General features: G+C 42.1%; 1 protein-coding gene across 1 annotated transcript; it reads right to left on the bottom strand.

Moving 5' to 3' along the window:
- Window positions 1-69: 69 nt before the first annotated feature.
- Window positions 70-18,519, bottom strand: dars2 (aspartyl-tRNA synthetase 2, mitochondrial). Its single transcript, XM_059344362.1, has 19 exons — window positions 18,177-18,519; window positions 18,128-18,135; window positions 17,929-17,985; window positions 16,889-16,988; window positions 15,912-15,978; window positions 15,715-15,816; window positions 13,121-13,216; window positions 12,909-13,032; window positions 11,839-11,885; window positions 10,409-10,515; window positions 7,437-7,506; window positions 6,072-6,251; window positions 4,336-4,443; window positions 4,179-4,241; window positions 3,926-4,078; window positions 2,613-2,831; window positions 1,523-1,633; window positions 1,372-1,447; window positions 70-380 (listed from the first exon to the last, which is right to left on the bottom strand). The coding sequence occupies exons 1-19, from the start codon at window positions 18,275-18,277 to the stop codon at window positions 175-177; spliced, it is 1,995 nt and encodes a 664-aa protein (XP_059200345.1). The 5' UTR covers window positions 18,278-18,519; the 3' UTR covers window positions 70-174.
- Window positions 18,520-23,745: the final 5,226 nt, after the last annotated feature.

Genomic DNA, 23,745 nt, shown 5'->3' with positions numbered 1-23,745 from the left:
CTCCTCCTCCTCCTCCTCCTCCTCCTCCTCCTCCTCCTCCTCCTCCTCCTGTTAGAGATCAGACCTGGCTCTAGTCTCTGAACCTCCTGGTTGTCTCCTCGTCCTCTTGTCTGTCCTCTGTTGCTGTTTAACAAAGACCTGACAAAGATCCTCTGATGTCTCTTCATCTCTTCTTCACGCGTCCTCTCCTCCTCCTCCTCCTCCTCCTCGTGGTCCTCCTGCTGGCCATCTGACAGAGATGTGGTAAGGCTTCAGCTCCTCCTCAGATATGAAGTCTGGAGCGCAGCTCATGAGGTCGTGACCCCGGAAGGACTTGGGGAAGGCGATCACGTCCCTGATGCTCTGAGCTCCGACCATGATGGAGACCAGCCGGTCTAGACCTGCACAACCATCAAATCAATCAAATCAATCAGATCAATCAGATCAATCAATATTACTTTATTCGTCCCCAAGGGGTGATTCAGTTAGTCTGGTAGAATCTGTTAGAATGAGACGGCCTGATGGCTGTAGGAGAGAATAATAATAATAATAATAATAATGATAATAATAATAATAATGATAATAATAATAATAATAATAATGATAATAATAATAATAATAATAATAATGATAATAATAATAATAATGATAATAATAATAATAATGATAATAATAATAGGAGCGAAGGATCCGTCCTGCAGAGGGAGGAGCCATCCACTGCTGACATCACATGACATCATGGTAACTTTAACCACTAATGCTGGAACATACGTACAGTTTATTACAGGGACGTCCTGCTGATTTCACCAACAAGAGGCTAGATTAAAAGACTGTCAGGTCCGAGACTGTCTGACCGCTGGACTGGAGTCAAACATCAAGCGAGAACGGGAAAAATGTCTTTCAAAACTTGACCAATCAGAGTCCTCAGGTCCTAAACGGACTCTGTTATCAACGAGTTAAAGGTGTAAACATTTACATACGGGTCAGTGACAAATCAGGGTTGGCAACATGTCAAAAACAAAAAATATATAAATATTAAATACTTCATCCACCTACATTGTATTTAAATGGACTTCTACATATAATTACTTCATTTTAAAAAACATCAAATTAATTATTTTTTTTAGTATTCCTACATTTACACATTTCGTCAATATTGAGCAGAACATATTCTAAAAACAACCATTTTTCCTCAAGTTTTGACAAATTATGTAAAATTTGTTAGAAACCATAGTGTTGAAATGTGAATGTGGATTGTATTTTTTCTCATTTTAGTTCACTTTTTTCCTCTATATAATCAGATTTTTATTGGAAAGAAATCCTGGTGACACCAGCTGACACTGTGTAGGATGACGTCACTGTGTGAACCAGCTGAGTGACTAAAGATCTTACCCAGAGCGATGCCTCCATGTGGGGGAGCTCCAGAGTCCAGAGCCTCCAGCAGGTGAGACAGCAGACTGGGGTCCTCCTGAAACACAAACAGGTCAACAGCAGCCAGGACCTCCATGTGACCCTCCAGAAGGAGGTGTGATCAGAGACTCACCTGGAGGACGCTCTGCAGGACGTGGAGCTGTTCTGAGGCTTTGTGGATGCGGATGGATCCTCCTCCGACCTCCGAGCCGTTGAGGACCAGGTCATAGTGCTGCCCCCGGACCTGAGGAGGAGACAGCCACTGGATCACCAACACGGCCCTCCTCCTCATTACACGGCTTCTATAGACCTTACGGTGCGTCTCCCCATGTATGGACCAAACCTCCTGTCTCAACCCTGTGTGAGGGGCTCAATGCTAGGGGGCGCTAGTGAGTCATTTAGCCACGCCCATTCCCACAAACACTAGAATACGCTAGTTTCACTGGAGATTTACGTATGTTCCAAATATGGTGAGTTTTTGAATATGATTAAGCCCCAAAATGAGTGATTTACCTTTTTCAAAGGTCTTTTTGGCAAATTTTCAAGGCTTTATTGACAGTGGAGAGACAGAGTGAAAGGGGGAGACAGAGTGAAGGGGGAGACAGAGTGAAAGGGAGAGACAGAGTGAAAGGGAGAGACAGAGTGAAAGGGAGAGACAGAGTGAAGGGGAGACAGAGTGAAAGGGGAGACAGAGTGAAAGGGGAGACAGAGTGAAAGGGAGAGACAGAGTGAAAGGGAGACAGAGTGAAGGGGAGACAGAGTGAAAGGGGAGACAAAGTGAAAGGGGAGAGACAGAGTGAAAGGGGAGACAGAGTGAAGGGGGGACAGAGTGAAAGGAGAGACAGAGTGAAGGGGGGAGACAGAGTGAAGGGGAGACAGAGTGAAGGGGGAGACAGAGTGAAAGGGGGGAGACAGAGTGAAGGGGGGAGACAGAGTGAAGGGGAGACAGAGTGAAGGGGAGACAGAGTGAAGGGGGAGACAGAGTGAAAGGGGGGAGACAGAGTGAAGGGGAGACAGAGTGAAGGGGAGACAGAGTGAAAGGGACACAGAGTGAAAGGGGAGACAGAGTGAAAGGGAGACAGAGTGAAAGGGAGACAGAGTGAAAGGGAGACAGAGTGAAAGGGCTCCGAGTCAGATTTGAACCCAGTCATTAAACTCTCTAGAGGAGTGAATCTGCTCTACCTTGACTGTTTCTAACACCAGTCGGTCATTAATGAATCTACCTTGTGTGGCTCCGTGTACAGTAACTGTGAGTCTTCTGGGACTGGAGCAGTGAAGGGGTGGTGGGCCGACTCCAGCTGATCTGGTTCTTCTTCTTTGGGTAAGAAGAGAGGGAAGTCCACCACCCACAGGAAGTGGAAGGAGGAGGGGTCTCGGACTGAGACGCCTTGAGCCTCCAGGAGCTCAGCACTCTGCAGACGGAGACGACCCAGCAACGGACGCTGAGGACAGAGAGACGTCCACCTTTTAGTCTGGTTCATGCTGCCATGCTGTGTTATAGGACTCCTTCAGTCTGACCAGGGGCCCAACCTGAGGCTCCAGGGGCCAACCTGAGGCTCCAGGGGCCAACCTGAGGCTCCAGGGGCCAACCTGAGGCTCCAGGGGCCACATGAGGCTCCAGGGCCAACCTGAGGCTCCAGGGGCCAACCTGAGGCTCCAGGGGCCAACCTGAGGCTCCAGGGGCCACATGAGGCTCCAGGGCCAACCTGAGGCTCCAGGGGCCAACCTGAGGCTCCAGGGGCCAACCTGAGGCTCCAGGGGCCAACCTGAGGCTCCAGGGGCCACATGGCTTCATATGTTCAACAGCAAACTGAACACTTATCTTTCTAATTTGGCTTTGACTTTAAACATTTTTTGGAGATTTTTCTGCTCATTCATCTCAGTGGATAACTTTGTTGTCACCTGACCTGGTCTGACCAGGTCTAACCTGGTCTAATCTGGTCTAACCAGGTCTACCCTGGTCCTGGTCTGGTTCTCACCACGGTGTTGGTGGATCCAGCAGCCAGCAGCAGCAGGTCTCCTGGTCTAACCTGGTCTAACCTGGTCTAACCTAGTCTAGTTCTCACCACGGTGTTGGTGGATCCAGCAGCAGCAGGTCTCCAGGTCTAACTTGGTCTAACCTGGTCTACCCTGGTCCTGGTCTGGTTCTCACCACGGTGTTGGTGGATCCAGCAGCCAGCAGCAGCAGGTCTCCTGGTCTAACCTGGTCTAACCTAGTCTAGTTCTCACCACGGTGTTGGTGGATCCAGCAGCCAGCAGCAGCAGGTCTCCAGGTCTAACCTGGTCTAACCTGGTCCTGGTCTGGTTCTCACCACGGTGTTGGTGGATCCAGCAGCCAGCAGCAGCAGGTCTCCTGGTCTAACCAGGTCTAACCAGGTCTAACCAGGTCTGACCTGGTCTAACCTGGTCTAACCTGGTCTAACCTGGTCTAACCTGGTCTGGTTCTCACCACGGTGTTAGTGGATCCAGCAGCCAGCAGCAGCAGGTCTCCTGGTCTAACCTGGTCTAACCTGGTCTAACCTAGTCTAGTTCTCACCACGGTGTTGGTGGATCCAGCAGCCAGCAGCAGCAGGTCTCCTGGTCCGGCTCCGGTGGTCTCCAGCAGCTGGTCTGTATCTGAGGCTGACAGCAGCTTCTTCAGAGGAGACTTCAGGGTCCCGTCAGCTCGGACCAGCAGCACGCTGACCTCCTACACAACAAGCAGTTTATCATCTGATGGATCCGTTCACACAGAAACAGGAAGTCTCATAAAAACCCAGAAGATCAACCAGAGGAGAAACTAAACCCACCTGACCAAACTGAGTCTTTGCTGTTTGTTTCAGTTCCTCCAGATCTTTCCCCGTAAATACTTTCTGTGGCCAGGAAACAGAGTCAACAAAGGAAAAGACGTCAGTTCACCTGTTAGTTATCAGTTATTATTGTATTACATATTAATGTCTGTCTCACCGCTCCACCGGGGACACAGACGGCCTGGACGCAGCCTCCTGATTGGCTGAGAGCTGATCGCAGGAACTCAACGTCCAGAGACGAGAATAGCTGACTGAGGTCGATCAGCTGATAGAAAGAAAGAGACATTCACTCATTCACTCATTCACTCATTCACTCATTCACTCATTCAACATGTTCCTGCTTCAACAGACAGGAGATGAGTGGTCAGTGGTCTCAGAAGGACCAACAGACTGTTAGTCCAGGAATCATCTCATCATCTCATCATTTAATCATCTCATCATCTCATCATTTAATCATCTCATCATTTCATCATATCATCATTCCAGCTGAGCTGCAGAAGATGTTTGACAGGTGACCTGGATGACTGACAGGTGACCTGGATGATTGACAGGTGACCTGGATGACTGACAGGTGACCTGGATGACTGACAGGTGACCTGGATGATTGACAGGTGACCTGGATGACTGACAGGTGACCTGGATGATTGACAGGTGACCTGGATGATTGACAGGTGACCTGGATGATTGACAGGTGACCTGGATGACTGACAGGTGACCTGGATGATTGACAGGTGACCTGGATGATTGACAGGTGACCTGGATGATTGACAGGTGACCTGGATGATTGACAGGTGACCTGGATGACTGACAGGTGACCTGGATGATTGACAGGTGACCTGGATGATTGACAGGTGACCTGGATGATTGACACCACTCACTGTTGTAAATAATATCAGAGTTCCCTTCGACTATCCACCACCACTGACTTGTGAATTAATTGGAGTTGTGTAAATACAGAATGCAAACATTGACATAACAACTGATTTGTTTATGAAATAAGAAGGTAAACAAAGCCAGGAGCCACCAGATGATCCACCAGCTACCAGAACAGGTTTTATTATGAAGATACACACATCTTAACACTGTGTGACTTTAACCTGCATTCTCTCTAGTGGCCAGCAGGGGGCGACTTCACTCTGGGCAAAATAAACCAAACTCTATAGAAGATGACATACTTCTCTCCTGATTTATAACCTCTGAACAGTTTCCTAATGAGTGTTAATGGTTTCACGTCTTCTTCAACACAACATGATGCTCGTTTATTAATTATTAATTAATTTGGAGCAACAACAGCTGATAAAGTATGACAAGTCGTTACCATGGCGACCCGTCTGTCAGCCTCATCTGGTTTTCCTCTTTGAAAACTTTTTTCTGGTAAGTACACTTTGTTTTAAGCCTATTCTTTAATTTAATTCTTTAGATTAGGACTTCATATGTTAATGTGAACGTCCTCACCAGCTCCTATTACATACACACACACACACACACACACACACACACAAATATATATATATATATATATATATATGTATATATAAAGAAATGAACTCTTAAAACCAGATAAAGTAAAGCTGCCAGCAGTGGTGAACTGGCCCGAGCAGAGTGACCTGATGATTATTTGGTTCTTACCAAGATAAAAAAAACTTTAGATTTAGAAGTGTTAGATCATTGATCTGGTTTTAGACCTTTAGATTTACTGTTTGATCTGGTTTTAGACCTTTAGATTTACTGTTTGATCTGGTTTTAGACCTTTAGATTTACTGTTTGATCTGGTTTTAGACCTTTAGATTTACTGTTTGATCTGGTTTTTAAACCTTTTATCAGTGTAAGAACAGATATTTAATGTGATGTTGTGATCTCCAGCTCCTCCATAGAGAGCTTATAACCTCTAACCTTCATAGAGAACCTGGTGTCAGGTTTGTCCGTGCCGTAGTCCCTCATGGCCTCTTCATAGGTCAGAGTCTGGAACGGCACCGAGAGGGAACCGTTCTCTGGAGGCCAGGAGAACCGTAACAAGCCCTCCACCAGGGACAAGACGTCCGCCTGGTCCACGAAGGACATCTCTAAGTCCACCTGGAGACAGAGGAGGATCAGAACCAAACACTGGAAACAACCGGTGCTTTTATGGTAAGAACCAGCAGCTGGTCGCCAGAACTTTACCCTAATAAATACGGCAAAACTTTTTATAATATTATGGTTAATTGATATTAGCACTGGTGATTTCACGTTTAAGATTGACATTTTATTCCATATTTTCCATCAAAAGAAACGCTGTTCTGCCATATAATTGACAAGAAAATACTTTATAAATGCTGCATGAATTAAAGATTTTACCATTAAATATTACAGTATATTTCTGTTGGAGATATGGTGTTTAGTACATTTAACAGTGAGGAAAAGTAGTTTTACAAAAAGTAAATGCAAAAATGATGGCTGTGGAGTATTTTACAATGGAGTCATTTTTTTAACTGTAAAAAAATGTAGTAATTTTGTGTCTTTGTTAAATTCATTTTACATCCTTTTTTCATAATTTTGTGTTTTTGGTTCCGTACAAGGTGCTAGTTTTTACTAGTTTAGTGTTACTTGAGTTTTCACTAGTTTTAGTGTTAGTTTTGGTTTAGTTTTTATTAGTTTTGGTTTAGTTTGTATTAGTTTTAGTTTATTTTTTATTAGTTTAAGTTTAGTTTTTATTAGTTTTAGTGTTAGTTTTTATTAGTTTTGGTTTAGTTTTAGTTTATTTTTTATTAGTTTAAGTTTAGTTTTTATTAGTTTTAGTGTTAGTTTTTATTAGTTTTAGTGTTAGTTTTTATTAGTTTTAGTTTATTTTTTATTAGTTTAAGTTTAGTTTTTATTAGTTTTAGTGTTAGTTTCAGTTTTGTGCAAGCACACTTCAGATTTCCATAATAACTAAACGGTTCACGATATCGGAGAGTTTCTCTTTACAGCCGACATGGAGTCATTGCGGTAATTTAACCAACGCTCCTCCTGGAAGCCCACAAAGCAAAAATACACATTTCATATCAACCAAAAAGGTTTACGGATGAAAAGTTGACAAAGACGAAAACTAAGGACATTTTCACTATAATTTTAGTTAGTTTTAGTTAGTTTTGTAACCACAAAATACAGTTTCAGTTAGTTATCGTTTCTTAAAAAACTCGTTTTTATTTTTATTTCAGTTAAAAATGTTTTTTCCATTCTAGTTCATTCGTTAGTTTTGTTAACTATAATAACGTTGATAGTGGGAAGATAACAGCTGACCTGGGTGAACTCGGGCTGCCGGTCCTGTTTGGAGCCTTCATCTCTGTAGCAGCGAGCCACCTGGAAATACCTGAACAGGTAACACAAGACAAGATGGTGACTAGTGAAGGGAAAGATCACAATCATCTTTATTTTCTGAGCCCACTGGGTGAAATCTGATAAATGTCCTCAAGGAGACTGCAAGAATATGGGTATTAAGACTAGAGGCGACATTAGTCACGTTGCATATTGGGTAATGTAGGCACTAGGCAAGGAAAGAGAACACGAAACATGAAAAATACATGATATCTCCGGTTCTGCATCGATTTTGATCCTTTATTTCTGTATCTCTGGGACCACCAGAGTGATGAATGCATGAATGTTTGTCATGAATATCATGAATTTTATTCCAAAATTCATGATAACTCATCCAAAAGCTGTTAGATAATCCACTCAAAACAATAAATGTCTGAAGGAGAAGTAAGAGCATATACTATATTATATTATATTATATTATATTACACACTGTATAAGTGAGGTTGTTGGTTTTACTCCTGACCCACCTGACTATAGAATAAGTGAGGTTGTTGGTTCAACTCCTGACCCACCTGTCTATAGTATAAGTGAGGTTGTTGGTTCAACTCCTGACCCACCTGACTATAGAATAAGTGAGGTTGTTGGTTCAACTCCTGACCCACCTGACTATAGAATAAGTGAGGTTGTTGGTTCAACTCCTGACCCACCTGTCTATAGTATAAGTGAGGTTGTTGGTTCAACTCCTGACCCACCTGACTATAGAATAAGTGAGGTTGTTGGTTCAACTCCTGACCCACCTGTCTATAGTATTAGTGAGGTTGTTGGTTCAACTCCTGACCCACTTGTCTATAGTATAAGTTAGGTCGTTGGTTCAACTCCTGACTCACCTGTCTATAGTATAAGTTAGGTTGTTGAGTCAACTCCTGACCCACCTGTCTATAGTATAAGTGAGGTTGTTGGTTCAACTCCTGACCCACCTGTCTATAGTATTAGTGAGGTTGTTGGTTCAACTCCTGACCCACCTGACTATAGAATAAGTGAGGTTGTTGGTTCAACTCCTGACCCACCTGTCTATAGTATTAGTGAGGTTGTTGGTTCAACTCCTGACCCACTTGTCTATAGTATAAGTTAGGTTGTTGGTTCAACTCCTGACTCACCTGTCTATAGTATAAGTGAGGTTGTTGGTTCAACTCCTGACGCACCTGTCTATAGTATAAGTTAGGTTGTTGGTTCAACTCCTGACCCACCTGTCTATAGTATAAGTGAGGTTGTTGGTTCAACTCCTGACCCACCTGACTATAGAATAAGTGAGGTTGTTGGTTCAACTTCTGACCCACCTGACTATAGAATAAGTGAGGTTGTTGGTTCAACTCCTGACCCACCTGTCTATAGTATTAGTGAGGTTGTTGGTTCAACTCCTGACCCACTTGTCTATAGTATAAGTTAGGTTGTTGGTTCAACTCCTGACTCACCTGTCTATAGTATAAGTGAGGTTGTTGGGTCAACTCCTGACCCACCTGTCTATAGTATAAGTTAGGTTGTTGGTTCAACTCCTGACCCACTTGTCTATAGTATAAGTTAGGTTGTTGGTTCAACTCCGGACCCACCTGTCTATAGTATAAGTTAGGTTGTTGGTTCAACTCCTGACCCACTTGTCTATAGTATTAGTGAGGTTGTTGGTTCATCTCCTGACCCACCGGACTATAGAATAAGTGAGGTTGTTGGTTCAACTCCTGACCCACCTATCTATAGTATTAGTGAGGTTGTTGGTTCAACTCCTGACCCACCTGTCTATAATATAAGTGAGGTTGTTGGTTCAACTCCTGACCCACCTGACTATAGAATAAGTGAGGTTGTTGGTTCAACTCCTGACCCACTTGTCTATAGTATTAGTGAGGTTGTTGGTTCAACTCCTGACCCACCTGTCTATAGTATTAGTGAGGTTGTTGGTTCAACTCCTGACCCACCTGTCTATAGTATTAGTGAGGTTGTTGGTTCAACTCCTGACCCACCTGTCTATAATATAAGTGAGGTTGTTGGTTCAACTCCTGACCCACCTGACTATAGAATAAGTGAGGTTGTTGGTTCAACTTCTGACCCACCTGACTATAGAATAAGTGAGGTTGTTGGTTCAACTCCTGACCCACCTGTCTATAGTATTAGTGAGGTTGTTGGTTCAACTCCTGACCCACTTGTCTATAGTATAAGTTAGGTTGTTGGTTCAACTCCTGACTCACCTGTCTATAGTATAAGTGAGGTTGTTGGGTCAACTCCTGACCCACCTGTCTATAGTATAAGTTAGGTTGTTGGTTCAACTCCTGACCCACTTGTCTATAGTATAAGTTAGGTTGTTGGTTCAACTCCGGACCCACCTGTCTATAGTATAAGTTAGGTTGTTGGTTCAACTCCTGACCCACTTGTCTATAGTATTAGTGAGGTTGTTGGTTCATCTCCTGACCCACCGGACTATAGAATAAGTGAGGTTGTTGGTTCAACTCCTGACCCACCTATCTATAGTATTAGTGAGGTTGTTGGTTCAACTCCTGACCCACCTGTCTATAATATAAGTGAGGTTGTTGGTTCAACTCCTGACCCACCTGACTATAGAATAAGTGAGGTTGTTGGTTCAACTCCTGACCCACTTGTCTATAGTATTAGTGAGGTTGTTGGTTCAACTCCTGACCCACCTGTCTATAGTATTAGTGAGGTTGTTGGTTCAACTCCTGACCCACCTGTCTATAGTATTAGTGAGGTTGTTGGTTCAACTCCTGACCCACCTGTCTATAATATAAGTGAGGTTGTTGGTTCAACTCCTGACCCACCTGACTATAGAATAAGTGAGGTTGTTGGTTCAACTCCTGACCCACCTGTCTATAGTATAAGTTAGGTTGTTGGTTCAACTCCTGACCCACCTGTCTATAGTATTAGTGAGGTTGTTGGTTCAACTCCTGACTCACCTGTCTATACCTGCCACCATCAGAAGCTGTTTAAACTGCTGTGGACTCTGAGGCAGAGAGTAGAACCGACCCGGTTCTCTGGACGGAACCACAAACTCTTTGGCTCCCTGAAACACAAAGAGGACACATTATATATAGAACATATAACATTATATGAACGTTCATACATTCAGGTTGGTTCCTTTGAGGTCATTCTTACATGTTTAAAAACCATCATTTGTGCTGACAGTTTTAATGGCTTTAAGTCTTTAAGCCCCAATAAGCCCAGTCTGCCCAGTCTGCCCAGTCTGGTGACTGTTTCTTGGTCTTCTGTCTCGAGACTCGTTTCTCCCTCCCCTCGGGTCAAGAGTTTGGGTGTCATCCCTTATTATTATTATTATTATTATTATTATTATTATTATTATTATTAGGGCCTCGGGGCACTGGTCCCATACAGCAATAGCTGTAGGGACGGCCGACAAAAAATGAGGGAAAAAGAACAATAATTGGAGATTTTTAAATGTCTACTTCTCCGGCATAATTTCACCTAGAGACTCCATTTAAACTTTAAACAGTAGACACAAGTCTTGTGTATTGGTGTATTAATCCACGTTTCGATAGGTCATATAGTTTTTTATCAATCCCTGTTCAATGACCATGATCATTTTTGGAGAAATTCTGAGATTATAATGGGTGTGTATTGCACGGAATGTTCGTGTCACAGTGTGTGACATCATCACCAGAGTGTAGAGGGAGAGAAAAAACTGTCAAAAAATAAATTTGAAAACTGCGCTCCAGGCCGCAAATTCCACTCTACAGAAATAATTTATACATAGAAACGTAGGAAAATTTGTCTTCTCCCTCACAATCCTCTGGTAAAGCTGTCAGAGTTATAGTTTGGGCGTAGGACGCACAGATGATCCACCAACACCACCAACAGCCTCATTGGCTCCCATATTAAAAACGCAGGAAGATTTTGAAAAAAAGGAAGATGGAACAGTTTTTTTAGATCGCTCTAACAAAGCTATTTTTTAATTTTTCTCAAAAAAAATCACATGTAGACGTTCAGGAAGAACTCAGGACGCTCAAAGTGAAGTCGGATCAATGATAGGTATTATGGTTTTGCCAAAAATGCTTTCTGTTCGAGGCCAGAAATTCCACCTGTCAATGTTCCGGGACAGTAACAGGTGTTAGTTAATTCTGTTGATTGCTTTGATCTGATTGCCTTTGATCTTTGATGTGATTACAGTTACACACACACATTTTGAGGTTAAAGGGCATAGTTATAAATCTCTGAAGAATCTCATCATAGTGTACACACACCGGCAGTAGCCCCCGTGGCCCTTTCAGAATTTCCCCAGAGGAAATTTTCTAGTTATTATTATTATTATAAACATGTAAATCTAAGTTTGTACAGGCTGGGATAGAGAACAGATAGAGGACCTTCTTACCCCGGGGGTTCTTTTAAACAAGGTCGGAGTTTCCACGTCAACAAAACCTGCAAATAAGAACAAAAGAGACGGTGAAGATTTAAGTTCAGGAAAGCTTCAGCAACATTTTTATCAACTATTCTACACTGAGTGTTTCATGGGTTTCAGTCCTGACAGGTCATCAGACTCATCAGGAACACTTTGAAGTAATGTTGGTTTGTCTGTGTGTCTTGGAAAGGTTGATTCATTTGTCTGAATTATAAAAGGTATAAGTGGTAAAATGAAGAGCCATTTGGGAGCCGACAGAGCCGCTGTTACGGTTTAACAAAAAATGACTAAAAAAAGACACAAAATGACCGTAAAAAGCCACAAAATGACCAAAAAAGACATAAAAGGACTAAAAAAAGACACAAAAAGACACAAAAAGACTAAAAATGACCGTAAAAAGACACAAAATGACCAAAAAAAGACACAAAAGGACTAAAAAAAGACACAAAATGACTAAAAATGACCGTAAAAAGACACAAAATGACCAAAAAAGACATAAAAGGACTAAAAAAAGACACAAAAAGACTAAAAATGACCGTAAAAAGACACAAAATGACCAAAAAAAGACACAAAAGGACTAAACAAAGACACAAAATTACTAAAAATGACTGTAAAAAGACACAAAATGACCAAAAAAGACAAAAAATGACCGTAAAAAGACACAAAATGACCGTAAAAAGACACAAAATTACTACAAAAAAGACATAAAAGGACTAAAAAAAGACAGAAAGACACAAAAAGACACAAAAGGAGTAAAAAAAGACACAAAATGACTAAAAGACACAAAAAGACCAAAAAAGACACAAAAAGACTAAAAGACACAAAATGACCAAAAAAGACACAAGATGACCAAAAAAGACACAAAAGGACTAAAAGACACAAAAAAAACACAAAATGACCAACAACATGATGAAATATGATGATCAAACAGAAGTTATTTGAGGGAAAGCTGGAATAGTGACTGATGGAGTGATCGGATAGATCTGATAGAGTCAGTGGGTGACTTTAGAGCATGTTGAGCATCAGAGATGACTCTTCCTCACCGTGGACGTTACACAGGTACTCCCTCATCTTCATCACCAGCTGAGACCTCAGCCGGAGGTTCCTCTGCATCTGATTGGACCTCAGGTCCAGGTACCGGTACTGCATCCGCAGAGACTCTGACTTCTGATTGGTCAGAGAAACACAGTTAGTGATGCTTATTAACAACAGTTCAGTGTGCTTATGACTGGTTAAAGCTTTATAAAAGACTCACTTTGACAAAGTCTTTAATCTCAAACGGTAACTGTTGGCACACGTTGTAGATCTCCAGACTCTCAGCCAGGACTTCCACCTCTCCGCTCGCCATGGCCTGAGGAGAAAACACCTCGCTGTCAGGAGAAAACACCTCGCTGTCAGGAGAAAACACCTCGCTGTCAGAAAAAAACACCTCGCCGTCAGGAGAAAACACCTCGCCGTCAGGAGAAAACACCTCGCTGTCAGGAGAAAACACCTCGCTGTCAGGAGAAAACACCTCGCTGTCAGGAGAAAACACCTCGCTGTCAGGAGAAAACACCTCGCTGTCAGGAGAAAACACCTCGCCGTCAGAAAAAAACACCTCGCCGTCAGGAGAAAACACCTCGCCGTCAGGAGAAAACACCTCGCCGTCAGGAGAAAACACCTCGCTGTCAGGAGAAAACACCTCGCCGTCAGGAGAAAACACCTCGCCGTCAGGAGAAAACACCTCGCTGTCAGGAGAAAACACCTTGCTGTCAGGAGAAAACACCTCGCCGTCAGGAGAAAACACCTCGCCGTCAGGAGAAAACACCTCGCCGTCAGGAGAAAACACCTCGCTGTCAGGAGAAAACACCTCGCTGTCAGAAAAAACACCTCGCTGTCAGGAGAAAACACCTCGCTGTCAGGAGAAAACACCTCGCTGTCAGGAGAAAACACCTCGCTGTCAGGAGAAAACACCTCGCTGTCAGGAGAAAACACCTCGCCGTCAGGAGAAAACACCTCGCTGTCAGGAGAAAACACCTCGCTGTCAGGAGAAAACACCTTGCTGTCAGGAGAAAACACCTCGCCGTCAGGAGAAAACACCTCGCCGTCAGGAGAAAACACCTCGCCGTCAGGAGAAAACACCTCGCCGTCAGGAGAAAACACCTCGCTGTCAGGAGAAAACACCTCGCCGTCAGGAGAAAACACCTCGCTGTCAGGAGAAAACACCTCGCTGTCAGGAGAAAACACCTCGCCGTCAGGAGAAAACACCTCGCTGTCAGGAGAAAACACCTCGCTGTCAGGAGAAAACACCTCGCTGTCAGGAGAAAACACCTCGCTGTCAGGAGAAAACACCTCGCTGTCAGGAGAAAACACCTCGCCGTCAGGAGAAAACACCTCGCTGTCAGGAGAAAACACCTCGCCGTCAGGAAAAAACACCTCGCTGTCAGGAAGACGTCAGCAGTTCAACATCAGAGGGAGTCTCTTTAATTACTGCTGATCATTTCATGATCTAAATATCAGAGGAAGTCTCTTTAATTACTGCTGATCATTTCATGATCTAAATATCAGAGGAAGTCTCTTTAATTACTGCTGATCATTTCATGAGTTAAATATCAGAGGACGTCTCTTTAAATACTGTTGATCATTTCATGATCTAAATATCAGAGGAAGTCTCTTTAATTACTGCTGATCATTTCATGAGTTCAACATCAGAGGGAGTCTCTTTTATTACTGTCGATCATTTCAACCATCTCCATCTGATGAAATGACTCGATTAAAGATGATTCATGAAAAGAGAGAGTATCTAAAAACAAGATAAAAACAGTAAATCTGAGGGAAATGATCTTCAGAGGACAGACGTTGTGGAAATAGTTTGTCTTTCTTCTGTTTGGTTCAGAAACTTGTTCTCAGTGCAGCTTGGAGTTTTTGTGTTTGATGATAAAATGCTGCAGTTGTTGTTGTCCAACATGTTTAATATCAGTTTGACTGGATACTTTGTTAGAATACTTTGACTCTCATTGAGGACAATAAAAAGACTGAAGTCACACGAAGACACTGAGGATTTTCTCTGATTGGACAAAATTATTCTTGACTGGATTTAATGTTGTGGACACAAAATTACCAAAAAAAACTCCTAAAAAAAAATTACTAAAAATGAAAATGAATGAATGAAAAAAAACTAAATTAATTTAAAAAGACACAAAAAGACGCAAAAACACAAAAAAGAAACAAAAGATGTAAAATCACAAAAATACATAAAAAGACAAAAAAAAACACAAAAAAAACAGAAAACGTTTTTTTTATCTTGGTAAGAACCAAATAATCATCAGGTCACTCTGCTCGGGCCAGTTCATCACTGCTGGCAGCTTTACTTTATCTGGTTTTAAGAGTTCATTTCTTATTTTAAGTGTTCAACATGCTTATTTCTAGATTTAATAATCTTCATTTAATAAATGCTGTCAAGGTAAATTATCTGTCCATGCAGCAAGATCAATGCCCTCAGATTTACTGTTTTTCAGTGTGAGATTGTCTGACCGACATAAATCTGAAGGTTTGAGATCTTTCATTGACGACTTTAATCAGTAGAAACTGAGGTTAGTTTACACGAGAATATAGAAGATCAAAAGGCTGAAAACATCTCAAGACAAACACTCCTTTGTTTGTTTCAGTGGTTTTATAGAGACTTTATGGTTGCTATGGCACTGATAAACGTCCTCATAAGGACAGTTGTGTTTTATTTCAGACTCAGACCTCGTTCTCCTGTCCTCATATGAATAAGGTAATAAAATAAGTTTTATTTCAGACTCAGACCTCGTTCTCCTGTCCTCATATGAATAAGGTAATAAAATAAGTTTTATTTCAGACTCAGACCTCGTTCTCCTGTCCCGCTGGGCGGCGTTGGACTGTCCCCGTTACCTTGACGACAGACTCGACTGTGAGGTCACACAGCGCTGCTTTCAACCCGCTGGCAGACTGAAACACAAAGGTTACAATTAATAATAATACAATACAACCATTAGAGAATTAACAGACATTACTGTGTTATTATGTGAATGTTTGGTCCTTACTTCTTCCTGAGGGATCAGAACTTGAGTCAAGCCGCTGAAATCTCTCAGGATCACAAACAGGTTCTGTCTGTTGGAGGCAGAAATATTATTAACATACTTAAATATTAAATATATTAATATATATTAATATCAATATATATATATATATATATATATATATATATATATATTAAATATTATTAAAATACTGGAGAGAAAAACAACCAAATCAACTGGAGCTGACGGAGAGTTTTAGGATGTGATCATCAGAACCAGATTGTTTACCTGTGATTATTTAGATTGTTTACCTGCGGTTATTTAGATTATTTACCTGTGATTATTTAGATTGTTTACCTGTGATTATTTAGATTGTTTACCTGTGGTTATTTAGATTGTTTACCTGTGATTATTTAGATTGTTTACCTGTGATTATTTAGATTGTTTACCTGTGATTATTTAGATTGTTTGCCTGTGGTTATTTAGGTTGTTTACCTGTGATTATTTAGATTGTTTACCTGTGGTTATTTAGGTTGTTTACCTGTGATTATTTAGATTGTTTACCTGTGGTTATTTAGGTTGTTTACCTGTGGTTATTTAGATTGTTTACCAGTGGTTATTTAGATTGTTTACCTGTGGTTATATAGATTGTTTACCTGTGGTTATTTAGATTGTTTACCTGTGGTTATTTAGGTTGTTTACCTGTGGTTATTTAGATTGTTTACCTGTGGTTATTTAGGTTGTTTACCTGTGGTTATTTAGGTTGTTTACCTGTGGTTATTTAGGTTGTTTACCTGTGGTTATTTAGGTTGTTTACCTGTGGTTATTTAGGTTGTTTACCTGTGGTTATTTAGGTTGTTTACCTGCGGTTATTTAGATTGTTTACCTGCGGTTATTTAGGTTGTTTACCTGTGGTTATTTAGATTGTTTACCTGCGGTTATTTAGGTTGTTTACCTGTGATTATTTAGATTGTTTACCTGTGGTTATTTAGATTGTTTACCTGCGGTACTGGACCCATCCACACACAGAGACCCTCTGTCCCACGTGATCTGCTCTCAGCTCTCCACAGGTGTGACTCCTGAACGACAGACTGCTCACACCTGGAAATAAAAACATAAATAAAGTTTTTATTTATTAATGAAGATTATGGCTGAGATGAGAACTGGAACCGTTGTTGAAATGTGATCATTTGCTAATCTTTTTTTTTTACCTTTTCATTTGATAACTTAAGCGCCGAAACGAGCGTAGAAACGGGCGTAGAAACGAGCGTAGAAACGGGCGCAGAAACGAGCGCAGAAACGAGCGTAGAAACGAGCGTAGAAACGGGCGCAGAAACGAGTGCAGAAACAAACGTAAAAAGGAACGTAGAAACCAGTGTAGAAACGGAACATTGAAACAAACGTAGAAATGAACGTAAAAACAAACGTAAAAACGTGCGTAGAAACCAGCGTAGAAATGAACGTAAAAACGAGCGTAAAAAACGATTAAAAAAAACTAACTGAAACTGTATTTTGTGGTTCCAAAACTAACTAAAACTAACTAAAATTATAGTGAAAATGTCCTTCGTTTTGGTCTTTGTCAACTTTTTTCATCCGTAAACCTTTTTGGTTGATATGAAATCTATTTCATCTATCTGGTTTTATGACTTAATAAACTTATTGGGGCTGAGATGGATCAGACAAAGGAAATAAAGGAAACATTTATTGTGACCTTATTGAATCTGGACCCAACAAATACCCCATTACAAAACAACTACAACTAATAAAAACTAAACTACAACTAATAAAAACTAAACTACAACTAATAAAAACTAAACTACAACTAATAAAAACTAAACTACAACTAATAAAAAATAAACTACAACTAATAAAAAATAAACTAAAACTAAGCATTTAAAAAAAAAAACTAATTAAAACTAGCAAACTCACTCTAAAAACTCATTAAAACTAACTGGATTTGAAAATTAAAACTAAAACTAATGTAAAACCCAATAACGTGTCCTGGACCTGGAGCCTGAAGTCAGTAAACTAGACCTGGTACCTGAGTGTGGAGCGGTGCTCAGGCTGTGGGAGCAGCTCAGGGGTCCGGCTCCAGGTCCTCCAGGTCCGGCTCCAGGTCCTCCAGGTCCTCCAGGTCCGGCTCCAGGTCCTCCAGGTCCTCCAGGTCCGGCTCCAGGTCCTCCAGGTCCTCCAGGTCCGGCTCCAGGTCCTCCAGGTCCTCCAGGTCCTCCAGGTCCGGCTCCAGGTCCTCCAGGTCCTCCAGGTCCGGCTGCAGGTCTCCCCGGCAGCAGGGGTCCCTGTCTGGAGGCTGAGCTCTGGTAGCAGACCTGCTGAGACCGGAGTCCTCTGAGGATCCTCCGGACCAGGGACCTGCTCCGGGACAACATCATGACCTACAGACACACCGAGTCCTCCAGCGGGTCCCGGTCTGTCGGGTCTCTATCGGGTCTCTATCGGGTCTGTCGGGTCTGTATCGGGTAACGATAACCGGGTCTGACTATAGGAGGGTTCAGGTCTAACACCGGGTCCCGGACTCACTGAGCGGCTCAGGAGGAGAGCTGGATCAGAACCCTGCTGCCGGTTCCTCATGTGGGTGACACCAAAACATGGACGTAGTCGGAGCTACGTAGACGACGTCATGACGTCATGACGCGGTTAGACCAAAGCAGTCGATCAAGCAGCATCATCGCTTTAAACCGGCAGAGAGGAACCTTTTATTATTATTAATAATAATAATAATATATATATATATATATATATATATATATATATATATATATATATATATATATATATATATATATATAGAGGAACCTTTTATTATTATTAATAATATATATATATATATATATATATATATATAGTCTATGAGAGAGAGGCCTTCTATTATTATTATTATTATTATTATTATTATTATTATTATTATAATTATATATTAAGTCTATGAGAGAGGCTCCTTTACTGTAGCAGTCAGCTGTACATTTACTTTAGTACTGGACTTAAATACAACTCTGAGGTACTTGTACTTTACTTTTTATTTGATGCATCTTTATACTTTCACTCCACTACATTTAACTAACAGCTTTAGTTACTTTTCGGTTCGAGATTTAACATGAAAAACATGATACATTTAAAGTGATTAGAATACATTTTGTTTAATTAATATATTAAATGAGCCATACCTTTACAAAATTAAAACTGCTTGCAAGAATGCATCAATATTAATAATCTATTAATATATTCAGAATATATAAAACAATCTGAGTGGGTTCATTCTGCATAACAAGTACTTTAACTTTTGATACTTTAAGTGCATTTTGATGCTTTTGTACTTTTACTTCACTTAAGTTTTGAATGCATGTGTGTATTAGTACTTTTACTGCAGTAAAGGACCTGAATACTTCTTCCACTACTACTGTAAACTTACCTGCAGCTGGAGACTGAATGGAGCTGTTAGCAGCTGTAAAGATAGATTTATTGCTCAGGATCTGGTGTAAAAAAAGAGAGTATTTATTGGTCTTCACTGTGAGAATTAGCAGAACTTCTGACATCACAGTATGAAGTATCTTCTTCATGATCACATAACATTTTAGTAAGGAGAGAAAATTGATTTGACAAGTATAAGCTGATGTTTAAAATGCTGCACTCAGAACCTTCAAACACAAAGCTGGAGTGTAACAGAGCGACTAGACGTTTGGGCTGAAATGTCTCATTAATGTCTGTAAACACACACAGGAGATCTACTAACAGTCCTTAAATGTCTCATTAATGTCTGTAAACACACACAGGAGATCTACTAACAGTCCTTAAACCTCAAACACGTTCTATGAGACGTTCTTAACAAGAGAATCCACCAACAAACAGCTGGTGATTCACTAATGTACCAGCAGGTGGAGCTGTTGTTATAGTGATGGAGCCATGGTTTGGACTCTGTTTAAGGTGGACTTATGCATTGATAGAGCCATGGTTTGGACTCTGTTTAAGGTGGACTTATGCATTGATAGAGCCATGGTTTGGACTCTGTTTAAGGTGGACTTATTGGTTTGGACTCTGTTTAAGGTGGACTTATGCATTGATGGAGCCATGGTTTGGACTCTGTTTAAGGTGGACTTATGCAATGATGGAGCCATGGTTTGGACTCTGTTTAAGGTGGACTTATGCATTGATGGAGCCATGGTTTGGACTCTGTTTAAGGTGGACTTATGCATTGATGGAGCTATGGTTTGGACTCTGTTTAAGGTGGACTTATGCATTGATGGAGCCATGGTTTGGACTCTGTTTAAGGTGGACTTATGCATTGATGGAGCCATGGTTTGGACTCTGTTTAAGGTGGACTTATGCATTGATGGAGCCATGGTTTGGACTCTGTTTAAGGTGGACTTATGCATTGATGGAGCCATGGTTTGGACTTTGTTTAAGGTGGACTTACACTAAACTTTAGATTTTGCAGTAGAGCCATGGCTGAAGATGGAACATCAGTAAAACTATTTTTCCTTGCTCTACATTACATTAGCACCTATATGAAAATAAAATGAAAACAACGAGAACACTATGGCCACTGTTCCCGTTTGGCTAAACGTTTAATTACCCTGCAGCACGGCCACCAGAGCAAATACACAATATATTTACAAATACACGCTAATTTGTAAAAATCAAAGTACAAGTTACAAATTATAAATGTGTATTTGTGGATATAAACACGTGTTTAAATGAAGGACTGTTAGTAGATCACCTCTGTGTGTTTACAGGTATTAATGAGACACATTTAAGCCCAAACAGGCAGTAAAGGTTGGCTGAGTGTAAAATAAACCTCCTGCAGCGTTCAGAGGTCAGAGGTCAGAGTGTGACCAGAGAAACCCAACACACTGCTAACAGCAGCCGCGGAGCCAGAACAGAAACCAGAAACCAGCAGAGAGTCACAGAGCTGCTGATCACAGCGACAGGTCAACGTCTGTCTCACTGTTTCTGTTCCTGATCACTGAACCACGACGAGTCTTCTGTTATGGAGCAGTTTATCTGGAGGTCAGAGGTCATTTAAGGCTCCGAGTGTCTCACCACTATGTTACTGAATATTTCTGTTTGTTTTATTGCCTCCACGAACAACCTTAAAATAAATTATATGCACAAAAATATTACAAATTACTGAAAAATAACCTTTACATTTTAGTGTAATATCTCTCTATGTACATGTTTACACCTTACTAAATAACAGATACTGACCAAACATTCTTACATTAAGGTCATAGCTGTTCTTGAGCTTTCAACCATTTCACATGATCTTCATCTGCACTGATAAAAGGTCTAAAACCAGATAAAACAGTAAATCTGAGGGAAATGATCTTGCTGCAAATAATAAATTAACTCTTAAACCAGATAAATTAAAGCTGCCAGCAGTGATGAACTGGCCCGAGCAGAGTGACCTGATGATTATTTGGTTCTTACCAAGATAAAAAAAAACTTTAGATTTAGAAGTGTTAGATCATTGATCTGGTTTTAAGAGTTAATTTATTATTTTAAGTGTTCAACATGCTTATTTCTAGATTTAATAATCTTAATGTAATAAATCTTGTCAAGGTAAATTATCTGTCCATGCAGCAGATTTACTGTTTGATCTGGTTTTAGACCTTTAGATTTACTGTTTGATCTGGTTTTAGACCTTTAGATTTACTGTTTGATCTGGTTTTTAGACCTTTAGATTTACTGTTTGATCTGGTTTTAGACCTTTAGATTTACTGTTTGATCTGGTTTTTAGACCTTTAGATTTACTGTTTGATCTGGTTTTAGACCTTTTTATCAGTGAATGTACCTTTAGTTGTACCAGGCATTAAATGAACAAGAAATTGAAGGAAAAAAGTGGTGTAATAATGTTTTCCATGACTGTATATGTATATATATGTATATATATATATATATATATATATATATATGTTGTTTCGGCTCTGGATGTTGTGCATCTGATGTGAAACTCCCAACAATAACCAGTCAGTGTTTCTTTGGGCAGCTAGCGTATTTTCCTCTCCAGGTTGGTTGGCGGGCGGCTGGTCTTCTCAGGGAGCACCAGCCTCAGCTTCCTCCTGGGGGAGGAGGAGCCTCCTTCCTCTGACAGGTACTCCTGCTGCACCAGGGCAGCCTCGCCTGGTCCTGGTCCTGGTCCTGGTCCAGGAGCAGAGACCCCTGATCCAGACTCTGCTGCTGCATGCATGGAGCCTCCTGACAACCCCACAGCGAGTCCTCCAGGAGGAGCTCCAGGTCCGGTCTCCGTCTGACTGTTACTGTTGGACAGATTCTCCACTGTGGTCCCCGGTCCAGGACCCTGAGGGGTCAACCCACCCAGAGCTGGAAGGGTTAGGCTCTGTACGCCTTCCCCAGTCTGCAGGCCTGGTCCTGGTCCCTGTCCTGGCCCTGGGGCTGGTCCTGGGACTGGTCCTGGTCCCGGTCCTAGTCCCTGTACTGGTCCCTGTCCTGGTCCCTGTCCTGGTCCCAGGGCTGGTTCCGGTCCCGGTCCTGGATCAGACTTCAGAGGTGCTCTAAGAGGAGAGCTGAGGGTCTGGACCAGGTCAGGGTTACCAGCTGGTCCTGCAGGCTGGGAGGTGTGAAGAGGAGAAGGATGTGTTGCTAGAAGACCGGCAGCAGGAGCCACGAGGCCGACTCCAGGCTGCCTGCTGAAGCTGTCTGGAGCTCCACCTGGAGCCATGCTGGGCCCACTGATCGCTATGCTAGGAGGAACAGTAGCGGGCCCACTGGGGAACAGTGGGTTAGATCCTGGAGGAAAGCTGTTGAGTAGAAGATTCCCAGCTGGAAGAGAGAGGCGGCCTCCAGGCTGTAAACCCAGCAGGTTCTGGTTCCTGTCAGGGCCGGGGAACCCTGCAGAAAGCTGAACACTCCCCACAACCGACCCAGCTCCCTGATACTGAGGAGGACCTCCACCCTGGAGGGTCTGTCCCTGTCCAGTGGCAGCGGTGGTGGTCTCGGCAGGTTGGGAGTCCTCTGGGTTGGTCTTCTCGGCTCCCTGGTGACCTTCTGGACTTCCCTGGTCTTTGTTCTGCTCGGAGGATGTTTGGTTCTTCTCCTCTTCCTCCTCTTCCTCACCAGTTGATCTTTTAGTCTTGGTGGATTTCTTCTTGACTTTCTTACCAGAATTGCTCTCTCCTCTTTCTTTTCCATCCTGCCTTTTATCTCTACTCTTCTTCTTTGGGCTACTTTTCTCCGAGTGGCCCGACTCCGTTTTCCTCTTCGGATGGACTTTGCTTTTCCGTAGCGGGTTCAAGTTCAGTTTGACCTTCAGTAACCGACTCGTCTGGACTTTAGCTTTGTGTCTCCTCGCCCTCTCCTTCTCCTTGTCTCCTTGGCTTCTGGGACTCTCCAGGTCAAATGTTACGTTTCTTGTTTCTCTTCTCAACTCGCCATTCTTCATCATATCGAACTGGTTGTGGTTCAAACTCCTGGATCTGTCAGTCTGTCTGAACTGAGGAGGGAAGTCTCTGTTGGTGGAGTGAGTCCTGGTCTCTGGTGGTCGGTATGTCTGCTGGCAGCTCTCACACTGAGAGGAAGAGTTGGTGTTACCACGAGACAGAAGCTTGTCCCTGCTTGATATTCCCTCTAGCCTCCTCATTCCTTCCTCGGTCATCCTCCTCCTCCTTTCTCCTTCCTCCTCTATCTCTAGCCCTCCATTCATCCTGTTGTTCCATCCGTCCATGTCCGTCCTGTAGCCATCTCCCAAGTCTCTGCTGGTCTCTGGTCTCTGGCTGAAGGCGTCTTTCCGTGGATGAGAGGAAGAGTTGGTGTTACCATGAAAGAGAATCTTGTCCCTGGTTGATGTTCCCTCTAGCCTCCTCATTCCTTCCTCTGTAACCCTCCT

This window comes from Centropristis striata, chromosome 11 (genome assembly GCF_030273125.1).
Source record: "Centropristis striata isolate RG_2023a ecotype Rhode Island chromosome 11, C.striata_1.0, whole genome shotgun sequence".
Classification (NCBI taxonomy): Eukaryota; Metazoa; Chordata; class Actinopteri; order Perciformes; family Serranidae; genus Centropristis; species Centropristis striata.
Note: the sequence above shows the minus strand (reverse complement) of the source record. Positions and strands in the feature narration are given on the sequence as shown.

Excerpts from the sequence above, each read along its gene's own strand:
- dars2 (XM_059344362.1), bottom strand. The coding sequence starts at position 18,277 with ATGATGTTGTCCCGGAGCAGGTCCCTGGTCCGGAGGATCCTCAGAGGA. Across the intron at positions 4,444-6,071 it reads ACACCAGGTTCTCTATGAAG|CTGATCGACCTCAGTCAGCT; the intron begins GTTAGAGGTTAT and ends TCTTTCTATCAG. Across the intron at positions 2,832-3,925 it reads CTGGATCCACCAACACCGTG|CGTCCGTTGCTGGGTCGTCT; the intron begins GTGAGAACTAGA and ends CTCTGTCCTCAG.